This window comes from Zingiber officinale, chromosome 8A (assembly GCF_018446385.1).
Source record: "Zingiber officinale cultivar Zhangliang chromosome 8A, Zo_v1.1, whole genome shotgun sequence".
NCBI lineage: Eukaryota > Viridiplantae > Streptophyta > Magnoliopsida > Zingiberales > Zingiberaceae > Zingiber > Zingiber officinale.
The window spans coordinates 53,744,434-53,764,747 of NC_056000.1; the positions used below are offsets into that span (position 1 = coordinate 53,744,434).

Consider the following 20,314-nt stretch of genomic DNA (forward strand, 5'->3'; position numbering starts at 1 on the left):
TTCTCCAAAACTGAGTTCATGAAACGAATGTGGAATATGTTCGTATGGCTACCGAAGAGGCGCGATCATTTTGATCGTATTGAGATCTATCGAATCAAAGTTGTTGTCAAGATTGTACCGTTCATACAATAAAGATAGTCATTCTATTAAACTTTATATACTATATTGACATGAATTTCTAGAGGGATCGATTTTTGTACTGTATATATTTATTATTTTTCGTAAAAATTCCTTACAATTTCATCTAGCTCCAAATGCGTTTTCTTTCAATTTTGATAGATATATTTTCTTTCTTATGTACTGCTTCAATCTTGGTGAGTCTTCTGGGGACTACGAAACTTCTTAATTTGCTCCACTTGGCTAATAATGTGTCATGTGCACTTTATTTTTGATATCTTTTTATTGCTTAATTAATTAATTTGGCCATTTACATTATAAGTTTTTCCCTCGGTATAAATTCATAAATGGTGGGAAATTGAAACTACTTTTAATTGACTTGAGAATGCGGTAGACTAAGTGGAGATTAAAGTTAGTATGTATATATATATATTTTGAAGTTAATAAAATATCACCTAAGCTAAATGTGAAGTTAAAGTATAAAGTATTTGGAAATAGAACTTAAAAATTAATATAAGTTAAGTTTGGGTGTTTGATGAATAATTACTTCCAAGCTTAATTTTTAATTAAATAATAATAATATCCTTAAATTATATAAATTATATTTTTTTTAAAATTATCTAAATATAAATTTAATACACTATCAATAATGTAGTTATATCATTATTATTATATTTTGAATATTGTATTATGTCTGAAAAAAATATATAAATTAATAAAAATAAAAATGTAAAAAAAGATAAAATTTATATAAATACATAAAAATATGTATAAAAATTATGAAAATATAAATTATATAAAATATTATTTAAAAATAAATTCTTATAATAAAATATTATTAAAATTTTATAAATGATTTGGAGAATATATCGGAAATATAAATTATATAAAAATATAAAATATTATTTAAAAATAAATTCTTATAATAAAATATGATTAAAATTTTATAAATGATTTGGAAAGTGGCATGAGGAGAGAAATTAGGTAAAAATGTGATGACAATTATGTAAAATGATAAATTTATTGAGAATATAAATGCCAATTTTTAATTTTAGATCATAAATAAAAAATCTTCTAGCTTTTGAGTAAATATTATAGATGCAGAAGTAGAATTTGATATTTACAAATACTTAAATGCACTTCCATATAATTAGAATCTAACAAACATTTAGTAGAAACTTTATCAAATAGAAATTAAAGTAGAAATTAATATAGTAGAAATTTGACATTTTTTTAGTAGAAATTCAAAAAATACTAATGAATACCTTTTTAATAATAAATCAAAAAGGAATTCAACTATTTCAAGGACGTCTTTCGATTTTTATTCTTTATTTTTTTAGGTGAGCGAATGAGACTTTATTAATTGATTTAAGTATAATTATAGTAGAATATTTTCGATTAGACTTTTTTTTTTTTTGAAAAAGATGGTTCTTGAAATAAAATTTTGAGCTCTAGATGCATTTCGATAATCTTAAATTTTCAGGGGTATTTTAAAAGGTTGGCAAACTTTTAAGGGTGAAATGGAATTTTCGCGCAACATTAAAAATTTAAAACCAAGCAAAGTAATTCAACCACTGCTTTGCTCATTCCTTCCGTCGCTTCTGCCGTCTGCTCTGCGGTTCCTGGAGGAGAAGAGAGGAAGGAGAAAGGAGAAGAGCGGAAAAGGTGGGCGAGGGCGAGGATTGAGATGGACGACTACGCAAGAGAGATGATGGAGCTCAAGACTCTGGTCACCCGCACCCTCGAGAAGAAAGGCGTCCTCGCCAGGATTAGGGTTTGATAGCTACCCCTCGCCCTTTTTTGTCGCCCCCCTAACAGTTTCTCGTCTTCGAATGCAAAATTGCTTTCTCTTGTGTTTATTGATTTGAGAACTAAGTTTGTTTACCCTTTCTCCGTTAAGTTTGTGTTTTCCCCCAAATGCATGACGGGATTTATCCTGTTGGAATGAATGAATGGGTGATTGGGTCTCCAATCCTTCCGAGGAAAATATTTCAGTGGAAAACATTTACAGATTGCAGCTTTGCAACAAATCTCTAATATTATGTAATTTTTACTGGAATTTTTCTCTCTATGCTTGATTGGGCTCTTCTACAGAATCATTACTTCTCTATTTATTATTGAAACAAGTGTGTGGAGCCATTTTGGAGTTTTTTAAGGAACTTGGAAGCCGATTGATCCAATCATGACCATCTTAAGTTGGATTTCTGAAATTTGTGTAACCTTTTACATCAACAGATGTGTTATTGAAGGAATTTAGTTATTGCCTTCTAATTCCATGTCCCAGTTAGTGGTTTATATCCTGTCATGCAAAACTAATTGGTTGTATGAAAAATCAAATAAGTTTATATTAAGGTTTAAAAGGTGTTTCTATGACCACTGCACAGTGCACATGTTGCATGCGGCAGCATTTGTGTAGTCATTAGGAATATTTCAAACATTTACAGTGATGAAACTTACTAGCATATATCCTGCAAAATATGCAAATCAATCCATCCACCTTATAAGTTCACATAGGAAAAATGCGTAAGTACATGTTCATGCCATCTTAAATGCATCCTTCGGAGTTTTCCCTTAATAAGTGCAACTCCGTTTGTCTCTCAAATGTTCTCGTTTCTTATCCCCATACATGTATGCCTTCATATCCACCTTAAGATCTTCATCAATGCAACTCTCATCTGTTGCTTGTGCTCGCTTTATAGTCCAACATTCACCTTTATATAATATAGTGAGTCTCACCATCGTTTTCTAAAGTTTTCCTTTAAACTTTAGAGGTACCTCAGCATCACAAAGAACAACTGACGTCCTCTTCCATTTCAATCATCCATCCTATGTAAAACATCTCTATCAACCTCTCTATTTTTTTTTTTGCAAAAAAGTTCCTAGATATTTAAAGCTCTCAATTATAGGTAAAAAGAATTGGAAGTGTTTAGCATTTGCAAAATAAATGTTTAAGTTAATACTTACAAGTTAAGTGATAAAAACATAGTTAGTGCATCATAATGACAAGATTTGTCTTCTTTAGTGTAGAAAACTATCATACAAGTCCTTAAGCTCCTGAATATCAAATAAACCAAACTAGGATTTTTGTTTTCTTCTTTTACCACATAGATGGTCCATCTACCCCATATAGGCACCCGCCTAGCTCACCAAGGTACTTGAATTACCTGAAGGGACTGGATATTGCATAAGTGAGGCAGTCCCTTGTCTAAAATGCCAAAGTAGTACTTAGGCTACTTTTTAGAGCAATGATTTATATGAAGGAAGACTATTATTTGTTTTTCCTTTATCAACTTTTTGATATTACTGAATAAGTGTTCTGTGTTTTGGACTGGCAACTGTCATGATGGCCTTTGTTGCTAGGACTACACTGGAATCTGGATATCCATTTTCTTAGTATATCTTCTCTTTTGGATAGGCTGAGCTCAGAGCAAGTGTATTCGAGGCAATAGAAGAAGAAGATAGAGTGGCTGAAAACAATAGCAATCTCTCCCCTGCATTACTAGGATGCTGTAATGATCGGGCAAAGCAACTGCATATTTCTCCATCAGGTTTCTTTTATACTAAGCCAATCATTTTTTGCAAGTACTACTTACTTCATGTTATCATATGGTTTCTTTTGCAATTTATGATTTGTGGTTATGCAAAATATCTTTCTTATGGGATTCAATGAACTTCATCTTCAATTATGTTGATTCAATTAACCATCACCATTAAGTACTTTGAACAAGATCCTGAGACCACTTTTCTTTCTTTGCTGGATTTCTTATAAGCTTTATTTCATTCAGGGTTGGTTTCTTGCATAATGGCAAATGAAATTAGTTATATTCCATTTCAAATTCGAAAGGCCAGTAATCATTATCTTATCTTGTGAATGAGCTTTGATGGATTTATTTTTTTTCAGTTTTATGAAACATCAAGTAGATTTGCAATGACATAAAGGGTGACAAATCATATAAATTATATGTTTATTGGATTTGCCTTGGCTAGGATCTTAATGCTTTCATGTTAGTTAGGCAGATACTGGATTGAATGATTCATACCATAGTTTTAACTACCATTCCATGCTATTTGGCACACAAGAAACTTATGGGTCCATCTGCTGATTGAGTGAAACAAGTTTGAGTCCCTTCCACGTTGTGACTGCAATAGAGTCTCTATTAGCGACTGCAAGGGCTAGGGTTCCTTGAGCAACTCCATCGGAGCTACTGTGAGTGACCATAACAGAGTTTCCACAAGAGCCCACAAGGACTAGGGTTGTAAATGGGCCATAGGAAGATGAGCTTGGTTACTAAAAAATCTTATCAAATTCAAGCCTTTTATTGAGCCCAACTATAGGCATCCTCTAGTTTAATTAAAATGGTAGATCTAATAAATAAAAGGTATTATTTTCTCTTATTTATTGTATCATAGATAATTTAAAAAATATAAAATTTGTAGTGTATAAGAAATAAGATTATAATCAAGTTTTAGACATGTAAATAAATAAGATTATTCATAAATTGTTCATGAGTTTTGTTTATTAACACTAATGAGTTAAACTTGTTCGAGCTTGCTTATTTTATATATTGTATACTGCCGATCAAACATCAATGAGCTCTCATCGAGATGAGTGTCATACTTGATCACAAATATCCTTTTCATTTACAAATGTGAGGGCTAGAGCTTCGTTGTTCACGTTGTGACAAAGGACCTTCCTCTGTAGGTATGATTCCTTGAACTTCTCGCCTTTCTTCCTTCAGATCTTCTTCCACTTATCTTCTTCATCTTTCTTACCTCCCTCCTTAGTGTGTTTGTCACTGTGTGTTAGCATGCTCAGCATGACTTCAACACCATACCAATCTGATAGAGTACCAAAACCTCAACCCAATTGATATTTCAATCCATGGTTCATACACAATCATGATTATTCCTACTACCTTAACAATCTAAATTAACAGGAAAAGGTTATAAACACTTGAAATATTCATCACTCTAATTGTTTCCGTATACTAGTAAAATAGTATAGGACAATTTTGGTGGACACTAGTGTCCTAGTTTTCTTTCCTGTTCTTCTATTGACTCCCCTGTTTATGCTACTATGCTTTATTCAGTAGTCTTTTTTTTTTTCAGATGTTATGCAACATAAAAACATTCTTTTATTGGATATCACCACATTTATCTTGTAATTTGTTTTCTTATAAAACGGCTTAGTAATTGTGTTAGCTTCGTGATACAGAAATTTTGCACATAGTATTTATTTATTTATTTTTGATAAGTTGCACATATTTATTACATGTATGTTTGTGTCCTTGATGTTCCATTGCTTGCAGGCAGGTTATTAACAGCATTAATTGGTGAATATTTGGACTGGGCTCAGTTAGGCCATACCCTCAAAGTTTATCTGCCCGAGTGCAATTTGGTAATCATGCTAACTTTAATTAATTCTACTGCTATATGAAGAATATTCATGTGTGTATGGTTTCTAATTTCCATAGAGTTTTTTATTTTCAGCCAAGGGATTTCTGGAAAGAAGAACTGAAAGATTTTAGTAGTTCAAACAAGAATGGTGAAAGTGGTCCACTGCTATTAGATGTGCTTGAAGGTTATCTGAAGTACGAGGTTGGTCCCCACATGTGATTGACTTTTTATACTTTCCACACCCATTAGAATATTAGACAAGTTGAGAAGAATATGCAAAGAATTAGTTGAAGACGTATAGATTGAGGGATTGTATCCCATGGAAATGCTAGACTTTCTAAAACAATAATGTGTTCATTATTGTTTTCTCTCTCTTTTTAAATTTTTTTTGTCTGTACTGTTAAACATAAATTGTATAAAAAAAATCCACAAAATTGTTTTTTGGCAACACCGCTGTATCTTACAACGATAAGATATCAGTTTATGTAATATTTGTTCATAGTTCTGTATGTGATGGCCCCTTAGATTTCTCTTGGTTACAACTGGTTTTTAGGAACAGAAGGTCATCTATTAGGAGTTGTTATTGTCTTCAACTATTGTTAGATATGGATTTTCTGAGTGATGATGGTTGTGATCCCATAAAAAAACAAGTTCCATACAGTGGTTTCAAATTCAATTTTCAATATAAGTTTTAATAACCAAAAAATTTCAATCCTGGTCTGTATGTTAGACTATGGTTTACTGTCAAGTCATAAGATATCTAGATCAGTTTTTGGTTATAGAACCTTAATGTATTCGGGTTAATTGAATGGAGGATCACATGGATGAATTTGACCAAATAGAGATTAGTTTAATGTCTATTGCTTACCTGCAACATTTTCCTGTACAGAATCTTATGCAAAATAGGTTGGCTGGCGGCAACTTAATTAATTCAGACTCAGAGTCTGTATCAAGTGCAGAAATCAGGAATGTTCGTAGGCCGTCAGCATTGTCATCATCATCTGCTGTTCCTGGCGGTTTACCTGCTTTGGACCGGTAAAACCACGGTCTTGTAGCCTTTTACCTTTTCTTTGCCTTCTAGTATGTGCTATCTTTCTGATGTTCTTTCTCACTGTGGATGTTAGGCCGATCCCTCGGGTTCACTCATCAGGTAACTGAGAAGCTCTGTCATGTTTATGTTGTCATTCTGCTTCTTAAGTTTGTGTCTGATTTTATGGTTCCAGATAGAAGGTCAGGTTCCTCAACTAGGAAGGATGATTATATGTGGAGATATGATGCTGAAGTCTCAGATGATATAATTCAAGCTGCAAATGCTTTAGAAAACATTCATCTTGACAGAAAAGCACGGAATATGACAACAACTTGGAGGTTTGCCGGAATATTTCTTTCCTATTACTTTTACGAGCCAGAACCATGAGATAACAATCACCTCACTGCCCCATATATCTGTTATAACTTATGAAAAACCTATTACATTAGTTTTTAGCAACTTCAGCTTTTGTCAATATTATGAGTTTGAATTTAACATTTTCATAGAGTTCTGGATTGATTTGTTTTCTTCCTTTTTTGATACACATTGCTTCAATTGTTAATTCAGGCAAGCAAATGACGGCATCATTGAAGATATTGGAATGATGGATCGTCAGTAGCATCATCGTCAGTGTATTTGTAATTTCTATTTGTTCCATTTTTCTACCACGTTTGAGATTAAGAACCCCTAAGGACTGTGATATATGGTGTTGCTTCCTTCCCCTTGGAACCTTTCAGTTTTTAAGTTTTTTTTTGGCTTTGGGCTTCAGATTTTTCGCCGGGTTGGAGTTATCTCACTTGTGGGGTTGATATCCTTCCATATCTCTGTGTAATTGGTTTGCCAACTGCAGATTGATCTCTTATGAAAGACATTGTTTTCGTTTGATTCTTCCAGTTTGTAATCAGTTTAAGCTTGCCTTTTTTATGTCAAGCTGGGTGTAACCGGTACTTCTGTTTGTTGATAGCATGGTTCATATATTTTGGTCGTTTAGTTGTTGAGTCTCTTAAGATTTTCAGCCATAACAGTGCATACATAGATTTATTCAATAGTGAAAATCAAAATTAGAAGTATAATTTGAATAGCCTAGTGTGTGCACATCATTTGGTTCATTGTTGGAAACTTGGCATCTATAACCTCTTGGTTATTTATTTTGTGTGCATGGTTTGTGTCAAGTTACTAACAATTTTTAAATAATTACTTTCATAAATAGAGTAAGTCTTATCGTGCATTTGGTTCTTAGTAATAGTTATTCTAAATTCAAATAAATAGTTTATTCTTTTTACTCAGTTTTCTTGTAGTATATTTGATTGTTCTAATTATACTAATTAGATTGGAAGTGCAAATGAAAACACAAACTGACATGCTTGCTTGCTTTCTTCTCATCTCATCTAGCAGCAAAATGCTAGATGATTCAAGACTACTCGAGTTATTCTCTTATCCTCACTTACAGTCGAAAAAGAGATATATCTAGTTAGCGAACTGGTTTCCCAATGGCCAGGGTGGGATTTTACTTGCAAAATGAGAGCATGCAGAGATATATGTACGTTATATTTAGCGTGCCCATTGATTAATGATATTGATCAGGTATCAGTGTCTTGGCTTGATTGAAGACATTGAAGTGCTTGCTAGTATTACTTGATGAATGGAGTTGATGGAGATTGAAGCTGGATGGTTTGCCATAATGACTGTTTGAAGCCTAAAATATAGTTAATCTTTCTGTGTGAAAAACTCATTGAGGTAGCTGGTGGAGAAGTGATTAGAACTTTCATGTTATACAAACAGTTCTCTATTATAAAATGAACTCTCACTATATTTTAAACTCTTAAGGAAAAACAACAAACAAGACAAGGTCCTATGTTTAATCAAATATAGTAAGATATTGCATTTGTAACTATAACTTCTATTCTTTTTTCTATTCGAATTTGAACAAACTCTATGTATATGTGTCATATGTAGACATAAATGTTATCTTAAAACTTATGCTAGAAAAGTGGAAAAATGATAATAAATTGGAATGACATAACATAGCTAGTTGAAAAAATTCTTTTGATTGCCTCAGGCCATCCATTCCCATAATTTATTCATTTCTTTGTATTTTTGTTTTTATAATCCTAGTATTCAACTCTTGTGATCCTACTAATTTTAAAGGTGATTGATTTGTTTCATGAAAATTTTTTATCGGATTGAAAATTAAGTCTTGATGGGAGACTTAGCATCATATGTAATGTGTTATGAGTGAGATTTGAATTCTCATTATTTATGGAACTTGTTCCACCTCTTATCATCACACCGTAACCTAGAGGATTAATTAATTTATTTTTTTCAATTAGTAACTTCTAAGTAGAAATGACTCATTTTATACTTGATTAGTCCTTTTCATGTCAATTTTTTGATTTTTTTATTCTGATTCATTAAGTTTGACCAATTCTAATTAAAAAAAATGATATCGCTCATCCCAAATAATCTAATATTATCGGTCTCATGATAAAATATAGATAAATAAATTATGATATACAACGGCCTTCTAGACGAGAGTGCATATGCCTCCGAGAATCAATCTGTACCCAATTAGATAAGTTTATCATCCGAGCACCAATTGGACTACGCCCATGGGGGCAACCCTATGCTCGGTGGCTCGGTGGGCAAGTGTTCATGTTATTCTTCAAGTTGGTCCTTTGTTCATTGACAGGAGGGTACATATGAAATTTTGATAATTATCAGGGAGTTTAGCAAATATAATCGGACCGTTTTTGATAAAAAATCCCAAAACAAGTGGATTTTCCTTCATAAATCCCTTGGTTCGAGTCTGCTGTACCACCCTCCTCCGACCAGTTGTCTCCGCCCTCCGCTTCGCTCCGAGATCCTTCCTTCCTCGCGACACCATGGATCGCAAGAACACCTCTCCACAAGGTTCAGCAACCGACTCCTTCAATCCATCCTCTCCTAAATGTGCATAAAGTCTCCGATCTCTTTGCAGGCGAAACGGCTCGTGTCCTGACGGAGTTCTTGGAGGTCGCCGTTAACTGCATCGTCTTCCTCAAAGGCTTCTATCCTCCCGGTACTTCATCAATGCCTCTTTCTTATCTTTCCCCTCTCGCATATTATCGATTGTTTTGTTCTCAGTGTGTGATCTTTGTGTTTGTTGTTTGGGCAAAAAAAAAAGCGGCGTTTGAGAGAAGAAGATACATGAACGTGGTGGTGCAGAAAGCGAGGCATCCGCAGCTCGCCGACTACATCCACTCCGCCACCTCCAATCTCCTCCCATTTGTGCAAAAGGTTTTTATCCTTCAAAAAACGGTATTCCATGTGTTTATGTTATTGCTCGACTTAATTTTTCTCAGTAAGCAAAGCTTTTTATCCTTCAAAATACTCCGACCTAATCTGTATCTTGATTACGTAACGAATAAATCTTCCTACTGCAAAAGACAGTAAATTTTCAGTTTATTTTGTAATCCCCTGCGATTAGTTTTCTTCATAAAACCTAGTTTATCTATCAGTTATCCGAATTAGGGTTAGAATTCATCACGCAGTGACCTGCAAGCTAATGACATAAGCTTATTGGACTTGTGAGTCGGGTGTAGTTAGATATACTTCAATTTAAAATGACCCTGGAGTGAGGTTTAGCATTGTCGAATCAATATAGTTTGATTTTGAACAAAGAAAAAGGGATCTGAAGATCAATTTTGGAAATTGACTTCCAATCAGTTATGAGACACTGGACGCTTTTACATGGTTGTCTAGCTGTTCAAACCTTTTTGCTCAAAGGTTGTCAATGACTAGTCGGTATTCCTTTGGACCAAAACAACGAGGTTGTTGGGCACTTGTTGCAAAATTGAATGAATCCTCGAGCATAGGCTGAGCATACATCTTACATCGTTTCAACTTTATATATCTATGTCGAGGATATGAAGGCTTATATACAAAGGTATGGTAAAACCAATCTCTATTATTCATCACTAGATTTTTTAAACACATTTCATATATATATATATATATATATATAATTTTGATATGTTGTGTACCTCGCTTCTGCAGCTGTGCTGCGCAACTCAGTGAGTCGGGGCGCCCGAATCATTTCCGGGTGCCTCGACTCTCAGTCGCGCAGCGGAGGTGCACAGGAACGATGCGCAACACACACACATATATTTTGATATCTCACACACCCGGTGAGTACCTCAAAAAAAATTTTGTACTTACTAGCAACCCCTAAACCCTAAAGGCAAAATCCTAAATGACATAACCGCAAGCTAAAAAAAATAAAATAAAAAATATACCGCACGTCTCCTAGGATAATTTTATGCTATATATATATAGAGAGAGAGAAATATTATACCCCACACCCTATGAGCACCTAATATAACTTTTGTTTAAATTTTTTTTTAGACTTAATACTATACCTCTAACCCATAGATCCTAAAGTCAAAATCCTAAATGATTAAATCCTAAGCTTAAAAAAAAAATGTACACACACACATATATATATATACTTTACTTACCTTATGGCGCTCACAATGTGTAATTTTTTTATTATTTCTTTAGCTTTAATACTATAACACAAACTCTAAACCCTAAAGACTAAATCCTAAATTTTAAATTCTAAGGTCTAAAAAAAAATATACTTGGTGCTCACAAGTAGCACCTTAAGGTAAGTAGGGTAACATTCTTGGTTTTGTGTGTGTGTGGGGGGTGTGGGGCGCCCGAAGGTGATCTCCGGATGTCTGTGAGAGTTGCGGACGGGAGTTGGCCACCATATCAACGCTCTCTCTCTCTCTCTATATATATATATATCAAACTTAATTCCATTATTGTTGATATGGTGCCCGACTGGATGTGCGGGGCGCCCGGAAGTGATCCCCGGATGTCTGTGAGAGTCGCGGACGAGAGTTGGGCACCATATCAACGCTCTCTCTCTCTCTCTCTCTCTATATATATATATATATATATATATATCAAACTTAATTCCATTATTGTTGATTTTTGTCCTTTTATTTCAATTAATCTGAAACCTCCTTACATTACACTAACTGTTCCTTATTCTAAAATCTCTCTCCTCCTTTTTCCATTTTCAATTTCTCTTCTTAATTTGCAAGAAGAAATTACTTCCTCATTCATGATCACTTGTTTTTCTCATTCTCCATCTTCCTAATATTTCTAATTGCTCTGGTGCTTGGTCCAAGAAAATCCTGTTTCCTACCATCCAGGGGTTTTTCTTAAAGTTTCATGAGAAATTGTATATACATGTTTCAAAAAGTATTACACTCTTTCATTTCAGCTTTATTTAGTTGATATTTTTGTTTTTTTGTTGGAGATGAGAAATGGCTTGTGATATCATTATCAATTAAATCCAAATAAGATAGGTAGCTTCAAGGTGTAATCTAGTAAGGGTCTTCTGGAATAGGACAGACATGTTTATGATTGGGAGATTGACACATTAATTCTTACTAATTTGTAGTTTAACTTCATGACTAACCTCCTCCTCATGAAAACAAAGAACATAATTGGTTCGGCCTAAATATTATAAATTTGATTAATTAGTTTGGTCACGGTGCAATTTTGGTGCAATTACTTAGTTCTTCGTAGCATCTGAATTGTGAAAATTGATAATAATCACTTCTAAAAATAATCATTCTTTGTGATATATATAATAATGTTATTCCTTTTATAATTTGAACTGCCAAAGACCTTGACATACCTCACAGGGGTTGGTGGAGCGAGTGAATGTTACCTTCTATGACAAAGAGCACATCCCGCTCGAGAAGTTTGTGTTCAAGATAGATGTTAACCAATCTTACAACTCCAAGGTGGAAGAGAGTGATATCGGATTTGCTCTGAGAGCTTTCCTCATCAAACTGACAGTCGCTAAGCCAGCAACCAAACCCCTTCCACCCAGTACTTGAGTTGGCCGCCTTTCATTTTGGTGTCATCACGGGGCCATGAACTGAGACACTACATTGTGATGTAGGTAGCGGCTGGGAGATCACTGCTTATTTTCGAGCCCTTCCTCAAGGCAGCAGCAAGGAAAAGGAAGCTCAGCTGTGGATCCCAACTGACACGAAGCAGTGGCTGCAACCGCCGGATATAACGCCCATTAAATCTATGAGCAGCCAACCATTGAAAGTGCAGCTCTATTTGGAGCATCCTAATCCTTGTGAACCTAAGAAACTAGAAGAGTAGAAGATGATACAACTTGGATCTTATTATATGGGAATTGCTCCATCTCGGGTTTGACAATACGAGATGTGGATTATGTTAGTGTGGGGGATATGTCTGTGTAGCCTTTTTTTAATCCACTTGTAGTTTTCTTAACTAAAGAAATGGCTGTTTAGTAGCAATTTTCTCCTGAAAAGAGTAAAGCCTCTGAGGTGTTTGATTTTATTGGATTTCAGTGTTATATGAAACTCAAAGATGCTGTTGGATTTTTTTTTTTTTTAAATAGTCAAGTATCCCGCTTTTCAAATTGATTAATTTTGAAAGTGATTAGTCCTATTTCAAATAAAATTTTCACTGATCATTTGAATATATCAGGAAATGTTCACAGAGATGTATCCAAGCAGTCAGCGTTTTTAAGTTTATCGGCATACTAGAGAAAAAATTTTATAGTGCACCACAATTGAAATTCGAATCGTTGATGCCTGGTTAACCACTTAGGGACTTAATCATTGCACCGTAGCTCGGGGGGTAAGAAAGTTGAGATTCATTGGTAGCAAAAAGATGAAGCTGTCATCTCGACGGTCCCTCCAAGGTGACCCTCACTGTCCGGAAAAGAGGTAAATCACAAGGAATTTTAGCCAACAACAACAGCACATGCAAGAAGTTGAGATAACGGAATATTCCTAATTTTTTTTTTCTTATTTTTTGGGAAACTCATAGAAAATTAAGAATTCTTTTTTTATAATAAAGAATATAGAGTTTTTTTTAAATAAATAAAAAAATAATTAAATGATAAGGAACTGAAGACTTGAGCTATTCAGTTTATCAACAAATATCTCACTTTATACAGGCTAATGCCCAAGCCCCCGTCCTTTAAACTGCAGACAAGAAGACCAAGGCAATTCTTCTTGGTGTGTTTGTGTATTTGTTTTTATTTTTCCCATTTTTGTGTACCTGTATTTGTTATTTAACATTCATGTAGAAGAGGTTGCGGTTCGGCCTAAATTTGAAATCTCATGAAAGTGTTATATGAATTTATAATGATTCAAGTTTGGTAAATAAAAACTCTGTTCATATAAAAACAATATGCAAGTATTAAGTCAGAAAAGTTTTTGATTATTAGGGATGACAATTTTTCTGACGAATTCGGAGTCCCATGAGAAAAATCTGAAATAGGGATAGAAATCTCTGATTTATTCGGGGATGGGGATAGGTTCGGAGATTTTTTTCGGGGATGGGACGGGTTCGGGACGGGTATGGGGACTTTGTCTCCATCCCCGAACTCGTCCCGAAAATAATAATAATAATATTATTATTAATATAATAATATTATTTTTTAAAATATTAATAATAATATTGATAATAATATTAATATTGAAAATTTTTAAAATATTAATAATAAAATTATTATTAATACTGATATTAATATTAATACCAATAGTAAAATAATAATAATATTAAATTAATTTGAAGATGAAAACGAGGATGAGGCCGGGATGGGGATTTGATCCCAATGGTTCAAGTTTGAGGATTCCTCGAATCCGAAAAAAATGAGGATGGGGACGGGGATGAAATTCAGGGCTAGGGATGAGAATAACAAACCCGTCCCCGTCCTGCCCCATTGTCATCCCTATTGATTATTGAAGGGATGCCATTATAAAAATATCTAACTTAATGATTAAATATATTTATTTATGTAATTTGGGCAGAATGCATTATAAAGTAAATTTCAAGTAAGTTAACAAGAGAGTTTGACACTTACCTTGGTGTCAAATTATCAAGTCTAAGCAACGAAAAATTACCTACCGATGGTTAAGTAATCCTAAATCGATAGTTTGCACTTGATCAAAGTCAATATCAACATAAAACATTATGCGCATTTGAAAAGATTTGTAATCCTTGGCATAACTCAATAAGAAAATTACTCGCCTAAACATGTTATCAGTGCTTGCTAAGTTTCATATTGATTGATAAAGAAATTGTATTTGCTATTTAAGTCAAGATTTCTCATTCATCAAATTCTGAGAAAGTTATGGATATTTTGACATCACCAGCAATAGATTCTAATAGTCAGTGTCCTTTGAGATAGATGAGACTATTGGAGACCCTGATTGATTGAGGGATTTAGTCCCTGCGCGCATAGCCAAGTTGATACTCGGGCAGAGCTTGCCGGCCACCAGAGATGCATAGTTTGATTCCCGACAGGTACAAATTCTGCTTTAGATGGTCTCGTGCCCCTTTCTAGAAGGCCGCTCACCTAAGGGTGAATAAACCCTCATGATTTATTCTCTTTCAAAGTGTGTGGGCTGTCTTAGAGAACCACTAAGATGACAGCTTCACCTTTTGCCACCATAGAAATCTCGCTCCTTATTCCTAAAAATGTTCTAGAAGCAAACATAGAATTGTCAAGCTACATATTTAGTGAAGAATATTTACTCATTGGGTAGTTAACCTTCAATAATTGAGGACAAACACAAGGATATTTACTCGCTTGGTTCCAGCTAACTTGTAGTCTGTTTCCTCCGAGGTTTGATTCTTCACCCAGTCAAAATTTGTTCATTTGATCAAAATACAGTAAGATTATTGTGCTGACAAAGAGAAATCGTTTCTAACATCAACTCTAATAACTTACTTTCTGGAAACATGGCATACAAAAGATGGCGAGTTGGCGAAATCAAAGTCTATCAATTACTGAACATTGGAGGCAATCCTTTAAATTGTACTAGTATTTAAAGAAAATAATGCTTCTTTACTAGTGTTGAAAGTGACAAACTACGTCCATCATTGGTTTTGTAACCCCCATTCTTGTAGATCCATAGATGCTCAAAAGATTCTTGACAATTTTGAAGCATGTCACCAAATTCCAAACACTACCCATAAGTCTTCTCACAACCATAAAACCATGGTTTCATTAGATCGATAGTTGCTATCAATCAAAGGAAAAGGTTGTGTTGAGAATCAGCAACAATGGCTTCATTTCAAGAAAAGGTTCATGTTGTTGTGGGGAAGGACGTTCAGCAGGGCTCTGGGTTGATAAGGTGGGCGATAAGCAAGTGGTCCGACCAACCTGTCACAATTGTCATCCTCCAAGTCCTTATTAAATCTAAGGATTTAATTAACACTCCAAGTGAGGAGGGACAAAATTCCATACCAAATACAATTTTTTTTGGTTATATTCTAATGTATATGTTCTCCTGATCCTGTGTTTAGTTGGAGTTTTACCGATCAGCTCGGTAAATGAAGAGATGCTGTGGGCTTTGAGAGCAAACGAGCAGGAGGCAGCCGAAAAGGACTTGAAAAAGTACATGGCTTTGTGCTCACAGGTTTGGCCACCTTCAGACGCATGTTATTCAGTACTTCCTATCTAATTTCCCATCTGCAACCTTGCAGGTGAAAGTAGATGTCATGAGGATCGAACGATTTGATGAACCACTCGATGAGATAATCATTGGTTTAATTTCTGATCTGGGAATGATGGAACTAGTGATGAATGTAACAGTGACGAAGTCATTAGCATGGTAAGTATCATGCTAATGTTTGCATTGCTTCCTACACTAAAAATGAGATTACTAGATTATATGATCTTAACAGGAAAAACAAGTATGACTTTAGTGTCGCCTATTCTGTCCATAAGCGTAAACCAGAGCAATGTGAGCTATTTGTAGTTTGCGGAGAGAAGTTAATCTTCTTTAACCATGAAAAAGGATGTGTGGAAAATGAAGATGGAGTAGTTCTCGGTGATCTCAGAAAGATGTCAAAGGAAAAAAGAGGTTTAAAAGGTTTGCTAAGCAAGAAATTTACTGAGGATGTAGAATGTAACAATCACAGTGGGTGTTCAACTCAAGTATCACCAAGTTCTAAGAGCTCGACAGACCCATACGACGAAGTTGAGAATTATGTCTCCTATTTGCAAACATTGTATAATAACGAAGGAGACGATCAAGAAAGGGAAGAAAACAACACTGTTAGCTTGACATGCCAACACAGAGAAGGAACAACAGAAAATGAGATGGTAAGTGTGCAAAACCAAATTAGTAGTTTTTCTTGCTATGACTAATCCAGTTACATGGAGGATCATACAGTTAACTCTCATCTTGTAATATTATGCTACTAAAGTAGAGAAGGCTAACACTAGTGCTTGGTCAAAGTGAGACACCTGCTTCACTAACATCTGATTACCAGTTCAAAGGTCTGATGATTAACTAATGGGCGTGTAGTTTGAACAATTACTGCCGTAACTAATCCACTTCTTATAAAGACAAACTTTCTTTCGAATTTGCAAGGAATAATATAACATTCTGAGGCTGGCTCAGTCACATTAAATATACTAATTTGCAGGAAACCATCAACCCACTGAGCAAACAATTCTTGGAAACAAAGATCGAGGAAACGGAGAAGATGCTGGAGGAGAAGCGTAGAGAAGCAAAGGCCCAAGCTGAGAGACGCAGTAAAGCCGAGTGGGCGATATCCATTTGCAATCAAAAGGTAATTAATTAAGCAATTAACATACGGTATCATATGGTTTTAATTAAGTTTTATTTTGGTAAAAACAATCATTCAAGCTTTAATACTTACAGGTTGAGGATTTGGAGGCACAAATTAGCAAAGAGAAAGCCCAGCAAAATCGCTTGGAGGAAGAGCTGGAGGTTGTAAGACAACGCGTGTCGGAGACCACCGGCGACATCCACCACATCGAGGGCGAGCTCAAAGCCGTTAAAGAGCTTGAGGCCGAGCTCAGGACCAGACTTGAAGAGTTCGATTTGGAGAACTCATGGTTCGAGACGCAACTGGCGAAGGCCATGAGGGAGAAGAGCGAGATGGAGCGCAGGGCGGAGGCCCTTCGCCGAAAGAGAGACGCCATCCGCCATCAGATCGAGCAGTGCAAGCTGAGAGAACTCTCCAAATTGTGGCACAAGCCCTACAGGGACTTCACCACCGACGAGATCAGAGACGCCACCGGGGGGTTCTCCGGCGACTTTCAGATCGGCGCCGGGGAGAGAAGCACCGTTTATAGGGCTAAGATCTGCCACATCGACGTCGCCGTCAAGTTCTCGGTGGAGTTCTCGACGGCGACTGCGGAGAAGTTTAGGGCGGAGGTAATCGGACTTTTGTTTTTATGGATTCGGCCCGATAGGACGCATAGTCTGTTTCACCTTTTGTATTCGTCGTCGATGCGTAGGTGGATCTGCTGAGCTGGATCCGACACCCAAATATCCTCCACGTGATAGGCGCGTGCGAGGAGCAGCGATGCGTCGTCTTCGAGTTCGCCCCCGGCGGCAGCGTACGCGACGCCCTCCCGATCCTCCGCTGGCACGAACGCATCCGCATCGCCTCCGAGGTCGCCTCCGCCCTCAGCTTCCTCCACGCCTCCGGATCTGCGCACGGCCGCCTCTGCGCCACCCGCGTCCTCTTAGACCGTCACCTCTCCGTCAAGCTAATCGGCCTGCTCCCCTGCTCCTCCTCTCCCCCTCCTTTGGCTGCCGACGTAGCTGCGCTCGGCGAGCTCGTCCTCCAGCTTCTGGCGGGGAGGGAATCGGCCTCCGCGGAGGAGGACTCGATGGGGCTGGCGGACCCGGCGGCGGGCGATTGGCCGGCGGATCTCGCGGCGGAGTTCGCGGACGTCGGGGTACGTTGCGCCGCGGGAGCAGGCGAGGGACGCGAACGGACGGCCGAGATCGCGAGGGAGCTGGAGGATCTGAAGAAGCGGGCGGAGGATGAGATGAGAAGGCGAGAGCGCGAAGGAGAGGAAGCGATGCTTCTGGAACCTTCTTCCGCCTGTTTCTGTCCGATACTTCAGGTACATAAAAGTCTTATCCATAATAATGAATAAAATGAAACAATAATAATAATTTTTGTGAGATATTAATTCAGGAAATAATGGAGAACCCACACGTGGCAGCGGATGGATTCTCGTATGAGCACGATGCGATAAAGGGGTGGTTGGAGAGTGGGCACGAGACTTCGCCCATGACAAACTTGAAACTGAAGCACACCAATCTGACGCCTAATTACGCTCTTCGCTCTCTCATAAGCAGTTGGAAATAAGAAAGCATTCGATGAAGTATTTTCAATTTTCATATAAATTAGTGATTGTGCATCCGCATTAATATACATAAATTATATAAAATAAATATTTACTATTAAATAATTAAATAATATTATTTAATTATAATTTATTTTATAAAACTTTAATATGAAAATGATTTAAAAATTAGATTATTAATCATATGATGAGATATAGATGGATTTAGGGCTGTAAATGAATCAAGCGTTCTTGAACAAGCTTGGTGTTCGGCTTGGTAAGAGCTTGTTTATGTTCGTTCAATATACATTAGATTAATTAAACAAATAAGCTTGAACAGCTCGTTAAGCTAAACAAATAAGCTTGAACACATATGTGTTCAGCTCGTTAACGTTCGTGAACAACGTTCGTGAACAATGTTCATGAACAACGTTCGTGAACAATGTTCACGAACAATATTTATTAATAAAATTCTTTTCAATATGCTAAATAAACAATAAAATAAAATAAAATAAATAAATAAATTTAAATTATCAATCTTAATAACCAATCAAACAATTAAAAGTTTCAAACAATCAAACAAGCTTGAATTGAGAGCTTGATAACATCTAAACGAACCAAGCTCAAGCCAATCTCGAACCAAACTCAAGCCAAAATCGAATTGAGAGCTTGATAACATCTAAACGAACCAAGCTCAAACCAAGCTCAAACCAAGCTTGAATTGAGAGCTTGATAACATCTAAACGAACCAAGCTCAAGGCAAGCTTCAAACAAGCTCAAGCTCATAAAAAAATAAATCAAGCCAAGTTTGAACACTCATTTCAAAAGCTTGGTTCATTTTAAGCTCGGCTCGGCTCGGCTCGGCTCGGCTCGGTTATCTTATCAAACAAGCTTGAACACTCCAAAGCTTGACTCGGCTCGGCTCGACTTGTTTATAGCCCTAGATGGATTGATACGATTGATATATGTAAAATTGAAATAGATAAATTGATGTGTTATGATATAAAAAGGATAAAAAATTAAAAATTATAGTAAAAAAAATCGATGAGTATTAAGATGGCGAGAAGGAGTGATATAGGTAATAAAAATTAAATTATGTAATAAATTTTAAAATTATTTTAAAAGAAATAAAAATATTAACGTAATTTAATTTTAAACTTTATCAATTGAATCAATTGAGAGTTAATTTTTAAAGGTCCAAATTCTTATTAATAATAATATATCTTTTCTTTATGAATGGGAGTTTTAACTAAACGATAAAATTACTAGTATGATCTAAAAATTACAGATTTAAATTGCAAAATACTCGTTTATAATGCATGATAAAATTGTATATATAGACTGAATGAGTCTCTTTCTTTTCGACACCCTGCATTGATAGAAAGTTTGTTGTGCCTCGTATTGGTTTTTTTTTGCCCACGGGTAAAATTAACGATGAATCAATTAACGACTAACACGTATGCTAGCAAAAAAAAAAGGCACACAAACAACTCAAACATAAAAAAATATATAAAAAATAATAATAAATAAAAAACAATCATATAGGCAAGAGAATGCATAAAGATCGAAATCTATGAAATATGTTATAGTGTGCCTTA

At 35.7% G+C, this 20,314-nt stretch overlaps 4 protein-coding genes across 5 annotated transcripts; all 4 read left to right on the top strand.

The window, feature by feature from the left end:
• Positions 1–1,692: 1,692 nt before the first annotated feature.
• On the top strand, positions 1,693–7,432 carry LOC122009083 (protein TONNEAU 1a-like). The gene is made up of 8 exons (XM_042565088.1): positions 1,693–1,891; positions 3,533–3,665; positions 5,427–5,515; positions 5,608–5,715; positions 6,404–6,549; positions 6,639–6,664; positions 6,738–6,882; positions 7,112–7,432. Exons 1-8 carry the CDS (start codon positions 1,805–1,807, stop codon positions 7,161–7,163), a joined length of 786 nt encoding a protein of 261 aa, XP_042421022.1. The 5' UTR covers positions 1,693–1,804; the 3' UTR covers positions 7,164–7,432.
• A 1,876-nt stretch (positions 7,433–9,308) lies between these two features.
• LOC122009084 (DNA polymerase zeta processivity subunit-like) lies at positions 9,309–12,919 on the top strand. Of its 2 annotated transcripts, none has more exons than XM_042565089.1 (5): positions 9,309–9,454; positions 9,522–9,602; positions 9,708–9,841; positions 12,244–12,433; positions 12,507–12,919. In XM_042565089.1, exons 1-5 carry the CDS (start codon positions 9,427–9,429, stop codon positions 12,716–12,718), a joined length of 645 nt encoding a protein of 214 aa, XP_042421023.1. In that variant the 5' UTR covers positions 9,309–9,426; the 3' UTR covers positions 12,719–12,919. The 2 variants fall into 2 exon arrangements, with proteins under 2 accessions (XP_042421023.1, XP_042421024.1); XM_042565090.1 differs by having other exon boundaries at positions 9,708–9,820.
• A 2,742-nt stretch (positions 12,920–15,661) lies between these two features.
• On the top strand, positions 15,662–17,191 carry LOC122010813 (putative U-box domain-containing protein 50). The gene is made up of 5 exons (XM_042567285.1): positions 15,662–15,821; positions 15,905–16,017; positions 16,085–16,212; positions 16,286–16,706; positions 17,033–17,191. Exons 1-5 carry the CDS (start codon positions 15,662–15,664, stop codon positions 17,189–17,191), a joined length of 981 nt encoding a protein of 326 aa, XP_042423219.1.
• Positions 17,192–17,269: 78 nt separating this feature from the next.
• On the top strand, positions 17,270–18,760 carry LOC122009085 (putative U-box domain-containing protein 50). The gene is made up of 3 exons (XM_042565092.1): positions 17,270–17,790; positions 17,874–18,491; positions 18,566–18,760. The coding sequence occupies exons 1-3, from the start codon at positions 17,494–17,496 to the stop codon at positions 18,737–18,739; spliced, it is 1,089 nt and encodes a 362-aa protein (XP_042421026.1). The 5' UTR covers positions 17,270–17,493; the 3' UTR covers positions 18,740–18,760.
• The last annotated feature ends 1,554 nt before the right edge of the window (positions 18,761–20,314 follow it).